The sequence below is a fragment of the Hypomesus nipponensis genome, chromosome 12 (assembly GCF_054491055.1).
Source record: "Hypomesus nipponensis isolate SF chromosome 12, ASM5449105v1, whole genome shotgun sequence".
NCBI lineage: Eukaryota > Metazoa > Chordata > Actinopteri > Osmeriformes > Osmeridae > Hypomesus > Hypomesus nipponensis.
Genome location: NC_140372.1, coordinates 13,595,261 through 13,614,647, shown reverse-complemented (window position 1 = coordinate 13,614,647; position 19,387 = coordinate 13,595,261). Strand labels below are relative to the sequence as shown.

Here is a 19,387-nt window from a genome sequence, read left to right as displayed (position 1 = left end):
TTAACATATTGAGAAGAAGAAATACAGGAATGAATGAATGAATAAATGAATGAATGAATAAATGAATGAACACATGAATGAATAAATGAATGAATACATGAATGAATAAATAAATGAATAAATAAATGAATACACAAATAAATACATAAATACATGTAAATTATAAGGTAATATTGATTGAGAATTGTGCATTAATTAGTACATGTATTCATTTATTTATGTCTAAATGCATGGATGTGGACATTTATTTATTCATTAATTCATTTTTAAATATGGCAGGTTTGGTCCTCCATAGTGCTGGAGCAAGGAAACATCAAAAACGTGCAGGACTCTGGGTCCCAGGATTGAACACCCCTGTTCTAGAGGGTAAATTTGTTCGGCTGCAAAGGGATTTTTTTTTTTTTTTATCAATTTTGTTTATTATTGGAAAAACAATTACAAAGAAAAGTCATATACTTGCAGAGGGAATTCCAAATATTTAATTTAGAGTGTAAATTTCATTTCACATTTCATGCTATGAAGGCTATACTTATTTTTTTTAAATGTAAATCTATTGTTTAAGTGTTTATACTTCATAATGTTTACATACACATTGTTATATTTGTAATAATTAACATCCTGCTGAGATCAGCAAATGTTGAAATAAAACATTTGCAGAGAGCATGAAGTTTAAGTGCGTTATTGACATAATGTTTATAAACATTGCATATTTACATTTACATTTAGGCTAGCAGACGCTCGTCTCCAGAGCGACATACAGTAAGTACAGGGACATTCCCCCCAAGGCAAATAGGGTGAAATGCCTTGCCCTTACTTACTTACTAGTCCGACCCTGATGGGGCCTCATGTCGTGCCGTGTGCTCTACATGTTTTCGCCCCTGCCCTTCAAACAGCCTGAGTCCGCCACTGACCACACGGTCTCCGCTGGTCCACTGAAAATTTGATTGAGTTGAGTCCTTGAGGTTGCGGTTTATAACCGGATGTCGCCCGCATCTAAAGCATAATGGTTAGTTATAGACTATGCCAAACTATTCTCAAGGAGAGCTCAAGTAGACCCAGATTGTTGTGAGGAGAACATATCCGTCACAATAATATGTTACTTATTAGCAGCGCTAGAGAACGTCAGACTTCAACGTTGCGGGGGGTGCGACTCTATTGTGACATTGCTCCTGGCAACAAAGGCATGGGAGGAGCAGCGCTGGTTGCACACATAAATCCGCCGGGTTAGGAGAAGGCTATTACCGGCAGGGACAATTTTGGAGACTGACAGAAAACTTTGCTCTCTCCGTGCCAAAGACTTTTCGCGCCTTTAGGATGCCGGACACGCTGTTATCCGTGGTGTCTGAGGCGGAGAGGAAAGCTTTCCCAACGCTCTCCCATCTGTCTGAAAACGGTAGGCCTACGGAAACTCATCACGGCTATATCTAACCCATTTTACGAGCCAACCACAAATATAACAATAAAAGTTAATATCGAGCAAATGTTTTGTTTGTACGATATACATATTTGTAATGGCTACAAACTTGAAGTGTGTTATTTTACGTTTCTCGGACGTGTCATTTCGGCCGTGCGCCAGACGTCGACAGTATCTGGGCCAACGTATCGTCCTTCGTGGAGAAGCAAATGAGCTTGCAGAAGGTAGGAATCCTGATTGTTGAGATTACAGTAGCAGTAGGCTCGAGTAGATTATAGGTATGTTATAGTAGAAACAGTGAAGTAGGCCTATAAAGAGGAGACCAAAATACATTTCAGAGTCCAAGCCGCTAATGTACATTACCGGGTGATTGGACAATAGAGAGAGAATGATTGGTTGATTAGTTTGTGACTGATTGATTGACTGGTGGGCTGATGTGTGTGATCCAGGGGGTCCACATTGTGGGTCTGGGGACGTTCACCTTCTCTCAGCAGAAGCTGGACATGGGGAACAAGTTAATCCTCCTGCAGAGGCCCATTTTCCTGCTATCAGAGAAGCTGCTTCTGAGCCATGGTCTGAAGCAGACCAGACCACTGGCCGCAGGTAGGGAGGAGGGGAGGGGAGGGGGGACAGGGGAGTCACTGGTGCTAAAACATGGTCTGAAGCAGACCAGACCACTGGCCGCAGGTAGGGAGGAGGGGAGGGGAGGGGGGGACAGGGGAGGGGAGTCACTGGTGCTAAAACATGGTCTGAAGCAGACCAGACCACTGGCCGCAGGTAGGGAGGAGGGGAGGGGAGGGGGGGACAGGGGAGGGGAGTCACTGGTGCTAAAACATGGTCTGAAGCAGACCAGACCACTGGCCGCAGGTAGGGAGGAGGGGAGGGGAGGGGGGGACAGGGGAGGGGAGTCACTGGTGCTAAAACATGGTCTGAAGCAGACCAGACCACTGGCTGTGGTTAGGGGAGGGATGGAGTTGGATGGGGAGGGAGGATAGGAAGAGGGGGGGGGGGGAGGAAAGCAGGTAGACGTAGAGGGAGGAGGGCAACTTCACAGACCATGTCACCAAAAATGACATTACACACATTGTTGAACCAGATGAAGTGAGCGCATGCATATATACATATATATGTCCTGAATGCGTGTGTATGCATCTACTGTATGTGTGTGTGTGTGTGTGTCCGACAGCAGAGGACGTGCCTGTGGTGCCTCTGAACCACGCGGCTCTGTCGGCAGAGAGCCCGTTTGAGCGCGACGCGGTGGAGGGCTGTGTCCGCGAGACGCTGCTCCTCCTGCTGAGAGCCGTGGCGGGCGGCCGCGTCGTCCTCTTCACCTTCCAGGGCGTGGGGGTGCTCTGCTTCAGGCACGGCAAGGTCAAGATGAAGTTCTACCGGGACTTTATCAGCTCCATGGACGGTTCCGGCAGACTGCTTTGGGCTCTGAGTAACGTGAGTCTGTCTGACTGTCTGTCTGATTGCTCGTCTGCTTGTCTATATGCCTGTCTGTCTGATTGCTTGTCAGCCTGCCTATCTGTCTGCCCGTCTATCTGACTGCCTATGCTATCTGACTGTCCAACTGTCTGTCTGTTTGTCTGTGTCTGTCTGTCTGTCTGCCCCCACTCCCTACAGAGTCCATGTGCTACCAGCTTGCTGTCAGGTCGCATGTCCAGCTTACGGCGTCCAGCCACCATCACTCCACAGCCTCCCAGGACCAGCCATGGGGAGGAGGGCTATGAGGGAGGGCAGGACAGGAGGAGCCAGGCCCCTCCAGACCACAACATCCATCAGGACAACACAGGGGACATCACAGAGGGTGAGAGCAGGGCGAGAGAGGCTGGGTAGAGAGGGTCTGGGTAGACAGAGAGGCTGGGTAGAGAGAGGCTGGGTTGAGAGAAGCTGGGTAGAGAGAGGCTGGGTTGAGAGAAGCTGGGTAGAGAGAGGCTGGGTAGACAGAGAGGCTGGGTTGAGAGAAGCTGGGTAGAGAGAGGCTGGGTAGACAGAGAGGCTGGGTAGACAGAGAGGCTGGGTAGACAGAGAGGCTGGGTAGAGAGAAGCTGGGTAGACAGAGAGGCTGGGTAGACAGAGAGGCTGGGTAGAGTGGTTGAGTAGAGTGACGCTGGGTAAAGAGAAGCTGGGTAGAGTGAGGCTGGGTAGACAGAGAGGCTGGGTAGAGTGGTTGAGTAGAGTGACGCTGGGTAAAGAGAAGCTGGGTAGAGTGAGGCTGGGTAGATAGAGAGGCTGGGCAGACAGAGAAGCTGGACAGAGTGGTTGAGTAGAGAGAGGTTGGGTAGAGGGTTTCATAGCACTGAATTGGGTACATTTGACATGAATGCGTGTGTGTGTGCATGTGCACGTCTCCAGAGCCCACCCCCCGCCCTGATCGGCCTCAGTACAGACAGACCCTGCAGACTGCCAAGGTGAACGCTGTCAGCTTAACTGAGGACCTAGACACCTCACCCCCTGCTGTGGCTGCTGACAGGTACACACACACACACAGTTCATACACACACACACACACACACATTCCCTTAATGAAACCTCAGAGGTGGTCCTATTAAATTACGTCCTGGGTGATACACACAGACACATACATACACACACACACACACACACATACACACATACACACATTTAACCCAGAGGTGGTCAGTGTAACCAGAGCTCTGAGGACAACATGAGACTAACCATACTGTCTGAATGGACAAACAGATGGATGAATGAATGGATGGATGGATGAATGGATGGACATCCTTTGACTGTCCTCCCAGCCCCCCTGGAAGAGTGGCAGGGGGTGGTTGACTGGCTGGCCTGTGTTTCCAGGTGCAGTTCCAGTGTCTGCCTCTTACCAGGAGAGGGCGCTGTTGAGGAGGGGAAGAGAGGACCGTCTCCCCCGGAGGCACCCTGTGTGAATCACAACCGAGCTGGACAGGTGTGTGTGTCTGACTGGTGTATGTATGTGAAACCTGTATGTGTGTGTGTGTGTGTGTGTATAAACAGTTTGTGTGTTTGTAACCTGTGTGTGTAACCTGTATGTGTGTGTGTAACCTGTGTCTGTGTGTAACCTGTGTCTGTGTGTAACCTGTGTGTCTCCTGCAGGAGCTGTGCTACCTGTGCATGCAGCGCTCCCAGAGGAACGTTCCTCTGTACCTGCAGGAGGAGAGGAGGAGGGAGGAGCAAGAGGAGAACAGGGGGCTGCTCCTTCACCAGCAGCTCAGAGACCAGGCCTACCTGCAGAGAGAGCGGGTCAGACACACACACACACACACACACACACACACATGGGGACACACATATTCACACACACAGGGACACACATTCACACACACGTCCATCCACACTGGAACCTGTGCATTCACACTCTCACACAGATAAACACAGGCGCACTCATCCACACCTTCAGAGTGTTTGACGTTGTGTGTGAGTATCTGTATGTGTGTATACCTGTGTGTGTGCGTTTGTGCATGTGTGTTTGTGCTCCTAGGCTGACCGTCAAAAGCTCAAGCAGCATGCCCAGAAGCTGGCAGCTTTTAACCTGGGTGTGGCCGATGCTCTGAAGGAACGCAAGACCAATCGCAGCTCCCAATTCCATGTAAGCCAATGACAAACTTTCCTTTTCAAAAAAAAGAAACTGACAATGATGCGTGGTCTTAATGTCATGTGACTTCTCCGTAGGTCAAAGCTATCAAGTACAATTTCACTCCTCTAACATCTGTCCACACAAAAACACAGACCATTTCTTTCTCTTTGATACCCACCAGGGTTCCTACATCTTTGGGGGGCGCCCCCCCACCCCCTCCAGGGGGCCCAGCCAGCAGAGCTACAGCCAGCAGCTGAGAGAGCAGGCGGGCTGGACGAGGGAGCAGATGAAACACACCCAGAAGGACCAGGACATGCTAGACCGTCTGCAACAGGCCCAGCTGGCCCAGGAGTGAGTCCACACACACACACACATTCACACAGATGCATATGTGCACGCACACACACACACACACACACAGATACTTTCACACGCACATACATACACAAACATATACTCACACACACACACACAGACACATTTACAGACACATACCAATAGACACCATGCTCGTCTGCTGTGGTCATATGAATGTGGAGGTGTGTGTGTCAGGATTGCATTGCAGAAGACCCAGCAGATCCTGAAGAAACACAACGATACTAAGAACTACCAGAGAGCCCTAGACACACAGGTTGGACACTGTCACACACACACACACATACACAAACATTGACATACACACACACACAGCATACCCCCCCCCCCACTTTTCACACACACACACACACACACTCACTCACTCACTTACGCATGCATGTAGCAATACATCTCCAATAAAGCTTGTGTGGAGGGATAAAATATACAGGTGATTGACAGGTGTGTTGTCTTATGTACTGCTGTGATGTGCAGGTGGGGCCGGGTGATGACAGATCCAGATGTGAGGAAGACAGGGGAGTGATGCTCCCGCCTATAAACAAGCAGGATTGGGAGCCAGAGCAGGCAGGAAGCAGTTACCATAGCCGTATTACAGATCAAATCAGACACAAAACAAGAAAAGCCAGAAAGCAAGAAAAAAAGGAAACAAATAATGTATAGACAGACAGAAAAATCAGACGGACAGACAGACAGATGATAGACGGATGGATAGATAGATCCATTGATCCATCGATCGATTCATACACTCATAGACAGACAGACAGACAGTTAACCTGTCTTCTCCACCAGGTGGCAGACCAGGGCCCAGGCATCCCTGCACGCCAGCCCGACGGAGCCGTGTTTGGCCTTCTTGACTCCACCGCTGCCAGTCTGGCCAATCAGAGAGAGCGGGCCCAGCGGGTCTACCAGGAACAGCTGGAGATAGCCAATCGAAAGATGAGGGCGGAGCTAGACCGTCGGCTGACCGAGGGGAAGGAGGAGAGAGAGATGCTGCGGAGGAACAGAAGGGAGTAAGTGGAGGAGAGGAGAAAAGAGGGAGGAGAGGATGGAGAGACGTGGAGAAGGAGAGGGGAGAGGAAAGGTGTCAAAGAGGCGAGGACGAGAGAGAAAGAGGAGAGGGTGGGAAACTAAGATGGTGTGTGTGTGTGTGTGCGCGCGCGTGCAGGCTGATAGCAGACCGGATCAGCCGTTTTGAGCGGATGCGGAGCCTGCGTTCCTCTTTGGAGACCACCTGGAGCTGCAGCGCCACTCTTAAACACCAGAGAGACCGTCAGGAGAGAAACTTCCTACGGTAGGAGGGGAGGAGAGGGAAAGAGGAGAGACTTCCTACCTTAGGAGGGAGTGGGGGCTTCACACATTATGAGGAGGTAGGAGGGTAAGGCGGGGAAACACCGTCAGCGTAGACTTCCTTCCTTCCTTCAGTTCTGTGGTTCTGTGTTCATCAAGTGCTGTTCTTTGAAAAGGTTCTGGTGCTAATAAGTTGGCTTGTCTTGACAGGTCTCACACTGGCCTGCTGATTGACCAGTGTGAACGCTATCGCAGGTGTCACCAGTGTCAGAAGAAGACCAGCAACTGTGGAGAGAGCAACATCTGGAAGACTCACTGCGCGCTAGGGACCAGATTCATGGTCTAAACAGACAGAAAGGCAAACTGACAGACGGGCTACAATTGCAATAAAGACAGATATGTCTGACAAGCTCTCTAACGTATACCAGTGTGGTGTGTCGTGTGTTAGTGTGCATGTTAGCATCGCGTGCATTGCATATTGTGTGTGTGTGTAACTTGTAGCATAGTGTGAATTGCATATTTTGTGTGTGGGAGTATGCTGTGGGTCGAGTATTGCCAATGTGGTGCAATTGCTCAGTTAATAAACGTACAGTACCATTAGTGTGTCAACCGAGCAACTCTCTGGTGTCAGTCAGTCGCGCACGCATCCCTCCCTCTCTCCCTCCCTCCGTTGTTTTTCCTCTTGTGTAACCCGGCTCAGTCAAGAGAGAAGGCCGGGGATGGAGAGGGAAGGATCGAAGGTTGGAGAGAAACGCGGAGTGAGAGAGAGAAGGGAAGGGATAAGTTGAAAGAGACTGATACCGGAGGCACAGAGGCGAGAACTGTCGGAGAGGATGATGGGAGGGCAAAGGACGAGGACACAAGGATGAGGAGATGGGAGGAGGAGGAGGAGGAGAAGGTGAGATCATGGTGAGATGTTGACACAGAACATGAGTTATGAAGATGAAATTCAGGGTCCTGGAGCTCATTAGAGCTATCTTTGTCTCCTCTATTGCTCTCGCCCTTCATCTCTCCCCCCTGTCCTAATTTTTCTCTCTTTGTCTCATCTGTCATCCCTCTCCCTAATGTTGGATGATGTTTTATGACCTGGCTACTCTTTGTTTAAGTGTGTGTGTGTGTGCAGCAGCACAGCTCTCATGACATCAGGGACCAGGCAAGATGCACACGCGTGCACGCTGTAAATCAACTACAGACACACACACACTAACATACAAAGAAACACACACACACTCACAGACGATGAGCTCCAGATGAAGACCCACCCTGAAACACGTGCTGTTCTTTATGTCCTGGTGATAGATAGCAAGTTTCAGGTCTGGTTGAGTTAGACAGTTAGACAGTCAGTTTGTCCTGGATGAGGCCAGGCCCAACATACAGGCTCCTCTTAGAGTGGCTCTCCTGCAGGGCTGCACATACAGGTATAGACATGGTACATGCAGTCTGTAACGTCCGTCTGCAGTCAGAACTTGTCTATAAAACACCAGCCCTCCCAGGACACTGGAGATAGATATTCCTCCTCTCAAGTACAGTTCTCCAGATCCACATACATTTGAGTCAAATGTGATCTTGCCTTCACAGGAGAACTGAGGGATATGCAACTCGTACACACACACATCGTGCGAGGGAGGAACAGAGATAAATGGAAGTCTCTAATGAAGAGAGAGACGTTCAACTTTCCCAGGGTAGCACATCCAATCAATGTCAGAGTTACTGGCACACAGACACACACACGGACACACACACACTGCTTGGCTGTAGATTGCAGAATTTGCAGTCCAGATGTTGCAGCATTTAGACACACACCCTGTCCACACACGCTATGTAACCCCACAGGATCCCCCCCACTTCCAGCCCTGACACACACACACTTACGGTACACACACACCCTTTTCACACACTACGGAGCCCCACGACACCCTGGATGGACTCTCTCCTTACACCACTTAATTATGTTACAGTATATTCCGTTATGGATCCATGTGTAAACATATATTATCTATGCTAATTGTTCCAAATAGCCGAACTGAAGTAGTAGCCAGTAAACACAAACTCCAGACCAGCTGGGACAGAACAGCAGGCAAACTCCAACAGCATCATGTAATCAAACGTGACACATGTGATCCTGTCTGGGCCTGTAGTGAGGAGGTCTGTGTGTGATTACAGTTGTGATCTGATCAGGAGTCAGCTGTTGTAGCTGCCAGGCATCAGCCTTGAGGAACCCCACCTGGTTCCAGAGCCTCTGGACAGGGTTTTTCACACAAACACACACACACACACACACTTACACACACATTAAAAGTTTGGAGAACAGGAACTCCAGTTGGGTAAGTGTCAAAAACAGATATTCGTGACAGAAATATATTTCCTCACTGCCTCCGCCTATCCTGTATCTTTTCCGGACGCAGCCCTGCACATTTTCACACACACACACACACACACACACACACACACACACACACACACACACACACACACACACACATACACACACAATGCACACAATACACACAGTAGGGTTAGAGAGTGAGTGTGACTGTGCTGGCAGACACTTCATGAGCTCTAAGAGGTTGAAAATGGCTTGTTTTAACGTTGTTTTGAAATGTATGCGATTCATATAAAACCCGGTGGAATAATGTGGTGGGCCAGAAAGCCTGTATTATACACATATATGGGCCTGTACGTTCATCTTAGGACCAGATCATCTTAGGACCAGATCATCTTATGACGCAGACTAGCTAAGGGTACAAAGTACTTTCCTTCTAAGCAGAAACCCTATTGCTGATTCACGGTCATGGAAGGAGAATGACTGACCACCCTAGCCACTATCAGAACATCATACCACCTGAATTAGGGTACTTCAAGAGAACACTAGCAGACTAGACGGGGACTTTTGAACGGCCAACGCAATAGGAAGGAGCTGAATAAGACCAAGCAGTCATGTACGCATTGATCAGATAACGATCAGGGAAGGTTTACTGCACAAACAGGTTGAAAGGGCGATAAGGGTGTCTGATCAACTGTATAAAATGTTTACTGAATCTCATGTTAGTCAGATTGTCTCTGGGAGCTCAGAGAAATCTCGCCAATGTGTCCAATTACTTGATGACAATAAAGAATAGTTTGCTCTGAACTTGATCTCAGTCTCTCCTTGCCTATTTGAAGCAACCTGGCCTGGGCAGTGAAAACAGCCCACCACAATAACCAGATTGTTAATATCAACCATGATAAGATAAAAGATTCAGCCGGTCCCAGTTTGTGGTTCCTTTCCAAAAAGGAAAACAAATCACAAATATTCGATCAGACACGTATGTCAGAAGGCAGGGGCACTCCCAGTGAAGGGAAGTGTGGAGCAGCAGTGATCCTGACACCAAGCCAGGAGACATTTACTAAGGCTTCCAAATTCGAGTGAATCCAAATTAGAGTGTGAATGTGTGCGTGCTCGTTGAAACTATATATTTCACTGTAACACTGTATGTGTATGGGTGCATGTGTGTGTGTGTGTGAGAGAGAGAGAGAGAGAGAGAGAGAGAGAGAGAGAGAGAGAGAGAGAGAGAGAGAGAGAGAGAGATTGAGAGACAGAGACAGAGACAGAGAGAGAGAGAGAGATGGAGAGAGATGTTCTGATCAGTGGCGATTTTAGACCCTTTTCAGGGGTGCTCAAGCTTCCCTAAATTTCATCTCAGCAAACCTAAAAATTATAATAATTAAAATATATATATACATATTGTTTAATATCATTTAATGCTGGTAGTTAATGAAGAAAGGGACATCCTTAGTTTTTTCATTCAATCAATATTTTGCATAATAATACATAAATGTATTAATTGTTATCCAGTGAAATTAGGGATTTATATTAGCAAGGGGGTTTAGCACTTTTGCAAGGCACTGTATTCATGTCACATTCTCATTGGGGGCTGAGCACCCCTAAAGGTCTGATCCTAGAATCGCCCCTGGTTCTGATCCAGAGAAAAACATAGTGAGAACCACCCAGTCCTGAGGGAGTAACAACCTACTGACTCACTCTCACACACACACACACACACACACACACACACACACACACATACACACGCACACACAGCTATCAGACCACAACTAGCAGAAGAATGCTTCTATTCCACTCTCTCCTGTCTCTTCATACTCTGTGTACTGGAACTGTTCATGGATTCAGTTCAGCTATCTGCTTCCCACAGTACATCTACTCATTACTAACCATCTAGAACAGAGAGACTGACGTGTGTCTCTTCACTTGTTCATAATGTGTTTGGGTGTGTGTGAGCGAGCCAGTCACGATGACTCCAATAATTCCAAAGGTGACAATCACATTCAGCTCCATGTTTCCTGTTATGTTCTGAGGAGGCAAGTGTGCGTGTGCGTTTGTGTGTGTGTGTGTGGGATGGGTCCAAGGGTCACCTTCCAGCTTTGTCTGGCACATCTACACCAGCACAGAACCAGAGCTCTCTGTTACTCTTGGATCGGGTTGTCTCCCACCCCCCAAGACCCCTCCCCCCTGCCCCCAACTTCCAGAACCCCCTGGCCTGTTAGGGCACAAACACCGAGACCAGGTCCCAGGGAAGGTGACTCATGCTTGGCTTGATTAGCTAGTCCCCATGCTCATTTCTCAGGCTCGCTCCAGGCTCTGTCAGCATGACCTCCATAAAAGTTCTATTCTATCGTTGCTGAACTCAAGTCTATTCTGTTCTACTCTTTCTGTGTTCTCACTGATTAGTATTGCTGCTTGGTAGCCCCGGCTAATCAGAAAGGGTCTGACCTTTACATCCACACAACATGGGGTTGCTGTGACAACCGCTAGCCGACGCCCCCAGCGTAAAGGGCTCTATGTTTCTAAGGTAATGTGTGTGTGTGTTTCCAGTTGGATGGAGACCCCTGCTGCGTCAGACTTACTAGGGGGTTTCCAAGTTTTTAGTGCGCACACACACACACGTTTCCGCAGGGTTGTGTGGAGGATTATCGCCTCATCAGAACAGGGTATTTATTGCATTGTTCCCGCTGGGAAGCAGGAGTTTCTTCCTCTCTTTGTGCGTTTGACTCTTTGCGTCGTTTTTCATGTGTAGGTGATGGTATGGGTCACGGTTTCCATATATAGTATTAACACACACACACATATAATACTCCACCCAGGTGAAAAAAAAGTATGCTTAAGAGTATTTCAAGCATATTCACATTTTCAATAAAACAATAGTACACTTATTATACACGTATATGGACATAGCCGTATTCTTACAGTGTACTCAGTATACTTGAAGTTGTTCCACTTCAGCACGTAAAAATGCACTTAATATACTTTAAATTGTGCTTTAGTACAATTTAATTACAACTTTAATATATTAAGTACAAAATAAGTTGTTCCAAAATAGCACACTTCAAATTAACTAATCATTCAATAACTTGAAGTATACTGATGATTAATCACTCTTCCAGTGTACCCAAGTATGCTAAGATTTAGTATACTAAGCTTTTTTTTTTTTTACCTGGGCAGAGCAGTGGTTGAATACGAAGACACTGACCAGACTGTACACAGTCCCACCACCAGATCGTTCTCTGTGTGTGTGTGTGTGTGTGTGTATAACTATAAAATATCCATGTCTATGTGTTTTGTGGGATGTCTTGGGACGAACAAATAGCGAGCAATTTTTATTCAGAGTGTTCCGGGTGTTAAAGGTGTTCAGGGTGTTGAGGGTGTGGTGTTGTGAAACTGACTTGCAGGAGATTGGTGGCAGTTCTCTGGCACCAGATGTATTTTAGAGGCTGTAATGACTGGCTCAGGATCAATACCCTGACCCCTTTCTCTCTCTCTCTTTCTCCTTCTCTCCCCCACCCTCTCCTTCTCTATCCCTGTGTGGGTGTGTGTTTGTGTGTGTGTTCCTAGCATAGTTTGTCCATAAACAGTCATGAGAACCAAGAACACAGCTGCTTCTCTCCTCATGTCTCTGGCGTGAGTTCTTCCTCTTTCACACAACCACATACACACGCTCTCTCTCTCTCTCTCTCTCTCTCTCTCTCTCTCTCTCTCTCTCTCTCTCTCTTTCTCTCTCTCACCCACTAGGGAATAGATAACTGCCAGACTGGTATTACTGTAAGGGTTGGTTACTAGTAGAGACACCATCCACTAGCCAGACAGGAAGCAGTATAGATATCTGAACACTAAGCCAGAAGAGAGCAGAGAAGAAAGTCTCTGAGGTCTGAGGGCAGAGATGTTCAACTTTAGTCCAATCAACGTTACAGTTTCTGGCACACATACATTCACAGACCAGGATAGACCAAGAATCCCTCTCAACTTCCAGTTCCCTCCCTCTTTGCCCTCCTCAACCGCCTGGGTCGTTATTTTGAAATGGAGACATATGGTTCGGAGACAGACCCCGAACTCCCACCTCAACTGGAGGGAGAGGAAGAGAAAGAAAAGGGGGAGGAGGGAAAGACAAATGAAGGGAGAGATGAAGAGAGGTGGGAGAGAGAAAGAGAAATGGTGGAGCGAGTGAGGGAGTACATAAGAGGACATCAGGGGACGGAAGGGTGGATTAAAGATCTTATATTCTGTGCGTGCGCATGATTGTGTGTGTGCGTGTGTGTGTGTGTGTGTGTGGTGGGGGGGGGGGGACTCAGCTGATGTGAAGGATATTTAATACCACAGTGTTTGCTTACTGTTGCCAATGAGACATGGATGTTGTTGGTGTTGTTATTGTCCCAAGGCAGTCAAAACGATCAGTTGCATAAACGAGCTCATAGCTCTAATCAAATTGCACACCACACGCAAACACACACACACACACACACACTAGTGTTAACATTTTGTAGTTAACCATATGACTGAGATCCACTTAGTTATCACATGATAATTGTCTGACTGTCCTTATGACTGAGAGGAGAGACGAGGAAGGGAGGGGAGGGGAGAGGAGGAAAGGAGAGGAGTGCGGAGGGGAGGAGAGGAGAGGAGAAGAGAAGGAAAGATGAGTACATTAAAGGAGAGGAGAAAGGAGGAGACAAGAGGAGAGGAGTGTACCAAGCCCATTGGGAGACCAGATATCGTATGAACACCCTCCTGGACTGAACCACGACTGACCCAGAAGGAGACTTCCTTCCTGGCCACACGTTCCTCCATCCTGGCTAGCATTCCTCACACATCTCACAGCCAATAAGACGTCTCTCAGAAGCCTCCCCTGGCAGGATGTGTGATTGGCTGAAAACAGCTGCTCCGGTAACACCAGGGAGGCGTAGAGGAAGGACCGAAAGAAGGATGGATGGAGAGCGTGGAGAGGGTAGAGGGAAGAGACAAGAGCGAGAAAGGGGGAGATGGGGAAAGAGACATAGGGAAGGGGAGGGGGGAGACAAAGAAATATGAATAGAGAGAGAGGGGGGGGGGCTTAGAGAGAGATAGAAATGGAGAGAGAGATGAGGAGAGAGAGAGAGAGGGAATTCCTGCATGTGATTGTCGGAAAAAATTAACAGGAACAACACTGGGGAATGCTGGTCACCACGGTGACGGGGGGCAAACAAATGGCCCCTTTCATAACAACTGAAGACAAACAATATCCTCACCATGTTAGAGCCCCACGCATCATATCTGTCTGCCCATTTATCCGTCTGCCTATCTATCTTTCTGTCTGCCAGTCTGACGGCCAAGCTGTCCACTTGTATGTCTGCTTGTCTGTGTGCCTGACTGCTTGTCTGACTGCTTTTCTGTTTATCAGCCTGTCTGCCTGTCTTTTTGTCAGCTAGTTAAACCAGACAGTCTGATAGAAACTGCCAGTGAGGTTTTGTTCTGTACAGAGCTTTCTGACCCAGATACATAACCAGCTGGCTGATTGTGATGGTGTGTGTGTGTTCCCCATCAGCGGAATGATCTAATGTGGGCTCTATAGAAACAACACTGACTAGCCTCTTTATACACCCCATTAGCACTGCAGCTACAGTAACTATGCCCAGGCGAGCTACACATCAAGCAGTGTCTGTGTGTGTGTGTGTGTGTGTGTTAGTGTTGATGCTGGTCTCAGTTGGTGTAGTCGACTGTGTAAGTCTGTGTGTCTGTCTTTCTGCGTGAGCGTGATGTGTGATAATGGATTCTAAATGAACCCATATTACCTGTCCAACGACTGCTTGGAGACTTTATTAGACTTTGTCGTCTTATAGTCTTACCTGGACAAGTGTGTGTGAACCTCTCTTCTGTCCAAAAGTATGTGTCCAGAATCAGTGTGTATGTATGTGTGTGTGTGTGTGTGTGAGAGAGAGCCAACAGGAGTAGGTGGGTGACAATAGCCAGCCTGCAGGACAGACCACTGCCATGACGACCGAGCCAGCAGTCCAATACAGTGACTTCTTTCATCGAGGCCCCGCCCACTTGAAGGAGAAGGTCAGAGAGAGAAGAGGACAGCTCGGCTCTCCTTCTCTTCCTCCTCCCCCTCCTTCTCTCCCCCCATGTCTTCCTCTCTTCTGACCTTTGTTGTGCTGTCTTGCTCTTCTTCCCTCCTCTTCTTTTATCCTCTTTTCCCCTCTCCTCTGCTCCTTGTAAAGATGCGTTGAATCTCATTACCTCCAAGACTCCCATTACAACCCCCCAGACTTCACACGTGAATGTGTGTGACAGTGTGTGTGTTTGTGTGTGTGTGTGTTTGTGGGCACGGTCAGGAAGTGTTCCCCAGTATTATGAAGACTTAGCAACTCTGAAATAATGTGTTTGTCACGTGACCGGGTGGGATATTACCAGCGGAAGAAGCACAGTAGACGGTAATCCCGAGCTCCGGGTGTCCGCGGTAGCTTAGTCTAGATGGACGCGGACCAAAACAAACCCATATGCTTATGGAGACGCGTAAACTTTAACGGAATAACGAAAATACAACGTTTATCAGTGAATCAGTGACGTAAACCATTTTCTGTTTGTTTTCACCCGTTCTGCTTATTTTTCAAAAAAAGAAGTACTCCCGCGTATCTTTTCCGTTACTGAATCCTCTGATGAGCGCGCGGAAGCAGCAACAGTCCCGTTACCACCATCACACCTGCCAATACACACCATGCGCGCGTGGGGTGCGCTCTTTCGGTAAGTCATTCACCACTAGTTTGGCTTCTTTCACCAACACTCGCACTTTCACAGTTACAATGTTACGCGAAACGCAGTGGTGCAAGACGCACAGAAAGTTGCGTAAGCGTCAAGATCATGTTCAGAGTAATCTTGAAGAAGAATAATGCTATAATTTTTATCTGGACTAAAATGTAATGTGCCATGACTTAATTCGAAGGTCATTGTTTCGTGAACCTTAATTTTGGGCAGAGTTCAGTAATTTAGCGTTAGATTTAATTGTGTGATGTCATCGTTAATGACAACTTAAGTTGTGTTAGTCAGTGGGCGAGTTCTGTACTGCTGTTATGTATGCGGTCAGTAAGTTTAAAAACCAGTCAGTCAGTCAGTCAAATTCTGGAAAATTCTGTCTGGCCTCTAACCCCTGACCCAGACCTATGTGAGTATTTTAAGCTTTATTAAAACACTGGGAGTTTACAAATGACAACATTCCTCTGCAGATGAAAATTCCACTGCTGGAACCCCCCCCCCCCCCCCCCAACTCTGGTCTCCTTCTGAATACAGTATATGGCTTTGAGCTGCAGGGAGGGGCAGTGATGAAAGTAATGGGAATGTTTCCCAGTCTCTGTGTATAGTATGTGTGTGTATTTGTGTATATGTGTGTGTGTGTGATGGCCTATACATCCTGTCATGTACACAGCAGTCGCTCTGGATAAGAGCGTCTGCTACATGACTTAAAGAGCAGTTAATCTCTGGTTGGCACATTCTGTCAGGACAGAAGGAGAGAGAAACAGAGAGACAGAGAACGTTCCAGGAAGGGAGGGAGACACAGTAATAGAGAGAGATGAATAGCGAGACAGGGATAGAGAGAAGGAGAGGCATAAAGACTTTCAGGATCCTGGGAATATGTGGATGGACATTAATGGCAGACTTGGGCTGTCTGAAGGACATGGGAGAAGAAAACTTAAAAGGCACTTTCTACAAGATCTGGAGTCCCACCAGTACTCAAAAAGCAATGATGCGTCATGAAATCATGAAATCATTTTCGACCTTGAATGAGATTAAGGCAATACAGTTGACCATGTTTTCTTAACTGTAGGAGTACCCTTTCCATTTTCTGGGACACCATAGTTTAAGCAGCTGATGGCATGACGTTATCTCCACTCACTAAGACATGCTATGAAATCGTCCTGCTCTAGAGGGCACATCCTTATAATTTATTGCACAAAGGGGCATCCCGGATGGCACTCCCAAAAACGTTCCCTTGTGAAGTACAGCCAATAGGGCACATCCTCGAGTTTTCAACAGTCAGGAGAACCCCCCCCCCCCCCACCCCCCCCACCCCGCCCCCAGGGTCTGCCAGTGAGTGAGATCTCTCCCCCTCTTGTCTCTCCCTCTGCAGGTTCCTCTCCTCCTCTACGGCTTCCCTTCCCCCCTTCCTCCTCTGCCTCTTCGTCTCCATGGTAGCTCCCTCCAGACCCCAGTGGCCCCTCCATCAGCGCGGTCCCGTCGTCCTACCCCGGCACACGCAGGAGGCTCCGCCCCCCCACTTCCTGTCCCCGGCCCGACTGGATGTGGCGTCCCCCTGCGACCCGGCATGCCACCACAGAGCCCCTCCCCCCAGCTACTGGGACCTGCGGCGCCGGCTCTCCTACGAGACGCTGCACTCCAACGGAACCCTCACAGAGACCGACGTGGGTATCTACGGCTACAGTCTCCGCCCCCCACCCGAGACACGCCCCGACCCCGAGGCCCTCGGCCTGGCCTCCCGTCCTCGGTCTCGCCGGCGGCGCCAGATCTTTGGGCACGACGGGCGCTTCAGCATCACGGGGCGGGACTTCCTGTCGGGCTACCCATTCTCCACGGCGGTCAAGCTGTCCACGGGGTGTTCCGGAACGCTGGTGGGCGAGCGCCATGTTCTCACGGCGGCCCACTGTGTCCACGACGGGAAGAACTACGTCAAGGGAGCTCAGAAGCTCCGCGTGGGCTTCCTGAAACCCAAGTCCCGCGAGACACCCTCCTCCCCCTCTCTCTCCTCCACCGGTCCCCGTGACAACTCGACATCCTCTCCGGCCATCGCCCTCGGTTACCCCTCCCCTCCGGCCGAGGAAAAGATGAAGTTCCAGTGGATCCGAGCCAGACGCACCCACGTGCCCAAGGGCTGGATCAAGGCCGGGGCGAGTGCCAACGAGCTGGGCATGGACTACGACTACGCCCTCCTGGAGCTGAAGAAGCCCCACCGCCGCCGTACCATGAAGCTGGGTGTCAGCCCGCCCGCCAACCGCCTACCCGGAGGCCGGGTCCATTTCTCGGGTTTCGACAGCGACAGGCCAGGCCAGCTGGTCTACCGCTTCTGCCCGGCCGGTGAGGAGACAGGAGACCTGCTGTACCAGCGCTGCGATGCCCAACCCGGGGCCAGCGGATCAGGGGTCTATGCCCGCCTCTGGAACAGGAAGAGAGGGCGCTGGGAGAGGAAGGTGGTGGGCGTGTTCTCGGGCCACCAATGGGTGAAGAGGGACGGCCGGGCGCAGGAGTTTAACGTGGCCGTCAAGGTGACGCCGCTCAAGTACGCTCAGATCTGCTACTGGATCAAAGGAAATTACGTGGACTGTAGAGAGGGCTGAGGAGGAGGGGAGGGAAAGGAAGGAGAGGATATAAGAGAAGCAAGGAAAGAGCAGAAGAGAGGATGGGAAGAGAGGATAAGACAGGATACAGGTCAGAAAAGAGGGAGATCAGTAGCCCGGGGCGACACTATGGCTCTGTTGTTATAATGGTGAAACACTCATACTCTCTATACTTTACTACCAAACATAAAAAGAAAGAAGAGAATTTCAGCTTCTACCACTCCTGCCCCTGCATTTGGAGCTCAGAGCACGAAGAACTCCACTGAGGACACGGCTGTCTCTATGGCACAGCCTTCTGACTATGCTACTTAATTAAATTTTTTGTTTCATAATGTCTAAAACACATTTCACTGCACCTCCTAGTCCTACTGACACTTGTCTGTGTTCACGCCTGTTGCACACACACGTTCTCCATCCTCCAACCGTGCTGTGGAGATACATACGAATGTTACTGAAAAATACCAAAAAAACGTGTTTGTTTCCTGTCACATTTTCCCTCGTCCAGTTGTAACCCACCTGTATCCTTCTCCAGCTTCAACTGCACCTGTTCTGCACAGCTTCTGCTTGAACTAGCTTTCCAAGTATGCCAGAAAGACCAGGGGCCTCATTTATCAAGCGTGCTTAGAAATTGTTCTTACGTGGAGGTTTGGAATATTCCCACGAACTGTTCAAGGGGCGATTTATCAAACATTCGTACGAGCGGCGTACGCACACTTCCAAGAAATCTCTTTGCATGATAAATCGCAACCCACGGTTTACGCACATATTAGTGCGTGCAAACGGTCGATAAAGAAGGCCCCAGGTGTGTGCATTGCTGATGGGTCAGGAGCAATCTTAACTGAGCATGACTGTGCTGTACCTGCCTGGTGGGCTTGCAGCGCCCCCTAGTGGAGCCAGTAGGAAGCTAAATGCATTTCTGATGCATACGCAGTTCCTTCGTCCAACTCGTAACGCCTTTCAGGGTCTCTGTAACAATCCTGCAGTATATTATGTGCCGCCATGCAAAAAATAAAATACTTTCTTATCTCTTACTTAGTTTCAGCTTATCAGACAATGAGTAACATACACACACACAAATCTGT

The 19,387-nt window shown here is 48.7% G+C and overlaps 2 protein-coding genes across 3 annotated transcripts; both read left to right on the top strand.

Annotated features, from left to right (window-relative positions):
- The first annotated feature begins 1,125 nt into the window (after positions 1 to 1,125).
- LOC146261288 (coiled-coil domain-containing protein 81-like) lies at positions 1,126 to 7,263 on the top strand. 2 transcript variants are annotated; one of them, XM_084668068.1, is made up of 15 exons: positions 1,127 to 1,393; positions 1,577 to 1,638; positions 1,864 to 2,017; positions 2,601 to 2,860; positions 3,041 to 3,224; positions 3,773 to 3,890; positions 4,232 to 4,340; positions 4,508 to 4,654; positions 4,893 to 5,000; positions 5,170 to 5,339; positions 5,541 to 5,619; positions 5,838 to 5,927; positions 6,153 to 6,373; positions 6,529 to 6,654; positions 6,861 to 7,263. In XM_084668068.1, exons 1-15 carry the CDS (start codon positions 1,315 to 1,317, stop codon positions 6,994 to 6,996), a joined length of 2,043 nt encoding a protein of 680 aa, XP_084524194.1. In that variant the 5' UTR covers positions 1,127 to 1,314; the 3' UTR covers positions 6,997 to 7,263. The 2 variants fall into 2 exon arrangements, with proteins under 2 accessions (XP_084524195.1, XP_084524194.1); XM_084668069.1 differs by lacking the exon at positions 5,838 to 5,927 and having other exon boundaries at positions 1,126 to 1,393.
- An 8,096-nt stretch (positions 7,264 to 15,359) lies between these two features.
- On the top strand, positions 15,360 to 19,336 carry LOC146261287 (serine protease 23-like). Its single transcript, XM_084668674.1, has 2 exons — positions 15,360 to 15,702; positions 17,084 to 19,336. The coding sequence occupies exons 1-2, from the start codon at positions 15,677 to 15,679 to the stop codon at positions 18,303 to 18,305; spliced, it is 1,248 nt and encodes a 415-aa protein (XP_084524800.1). The 5' UTR covers positions 15,360 to 15,676; the 3' UTR covers positions 18,306 to 19,336.
- Positions 19,337 to 19,387: the final 51 nt, after the last annotated feature.

Coding starts and splice junctions, on each gene's coding strand:
- LOC146261288 (XM_084668068.1), top strand. CDS start 1,315: ATGCCGGACACGCTGTTATCCGTGGTGTCTGAGGCGGAGAGGAAAGCT. Junction 3,225..3,772: donor CACAGGGGACATCACAGAGG/GTGAGAGCAGGG, acceptor GCACGTCTCCAG/AGCCCACCCCCCGCCCTGAT. Junction 4,655..4,892: donor CCTACCTGCAGAGAGAGCGG/GTCAGACACACA, acceptor TTGTGCTCCTAG/GCTGACCGTCAAAAGCTCAA.
- LOC146261287 (XM_084668674.1), top strand. CDS start 15,677: ATGCGCGCGTGGGGTGCGCTCTTTCG. Junction 15,703..17,083: donor GCGTGGGGTGCGCTCTTTCG/GTAAGTCATTCA, acceptor CTCCCTCTGCAG/GTTCCTCTCCTCCTCTACGG.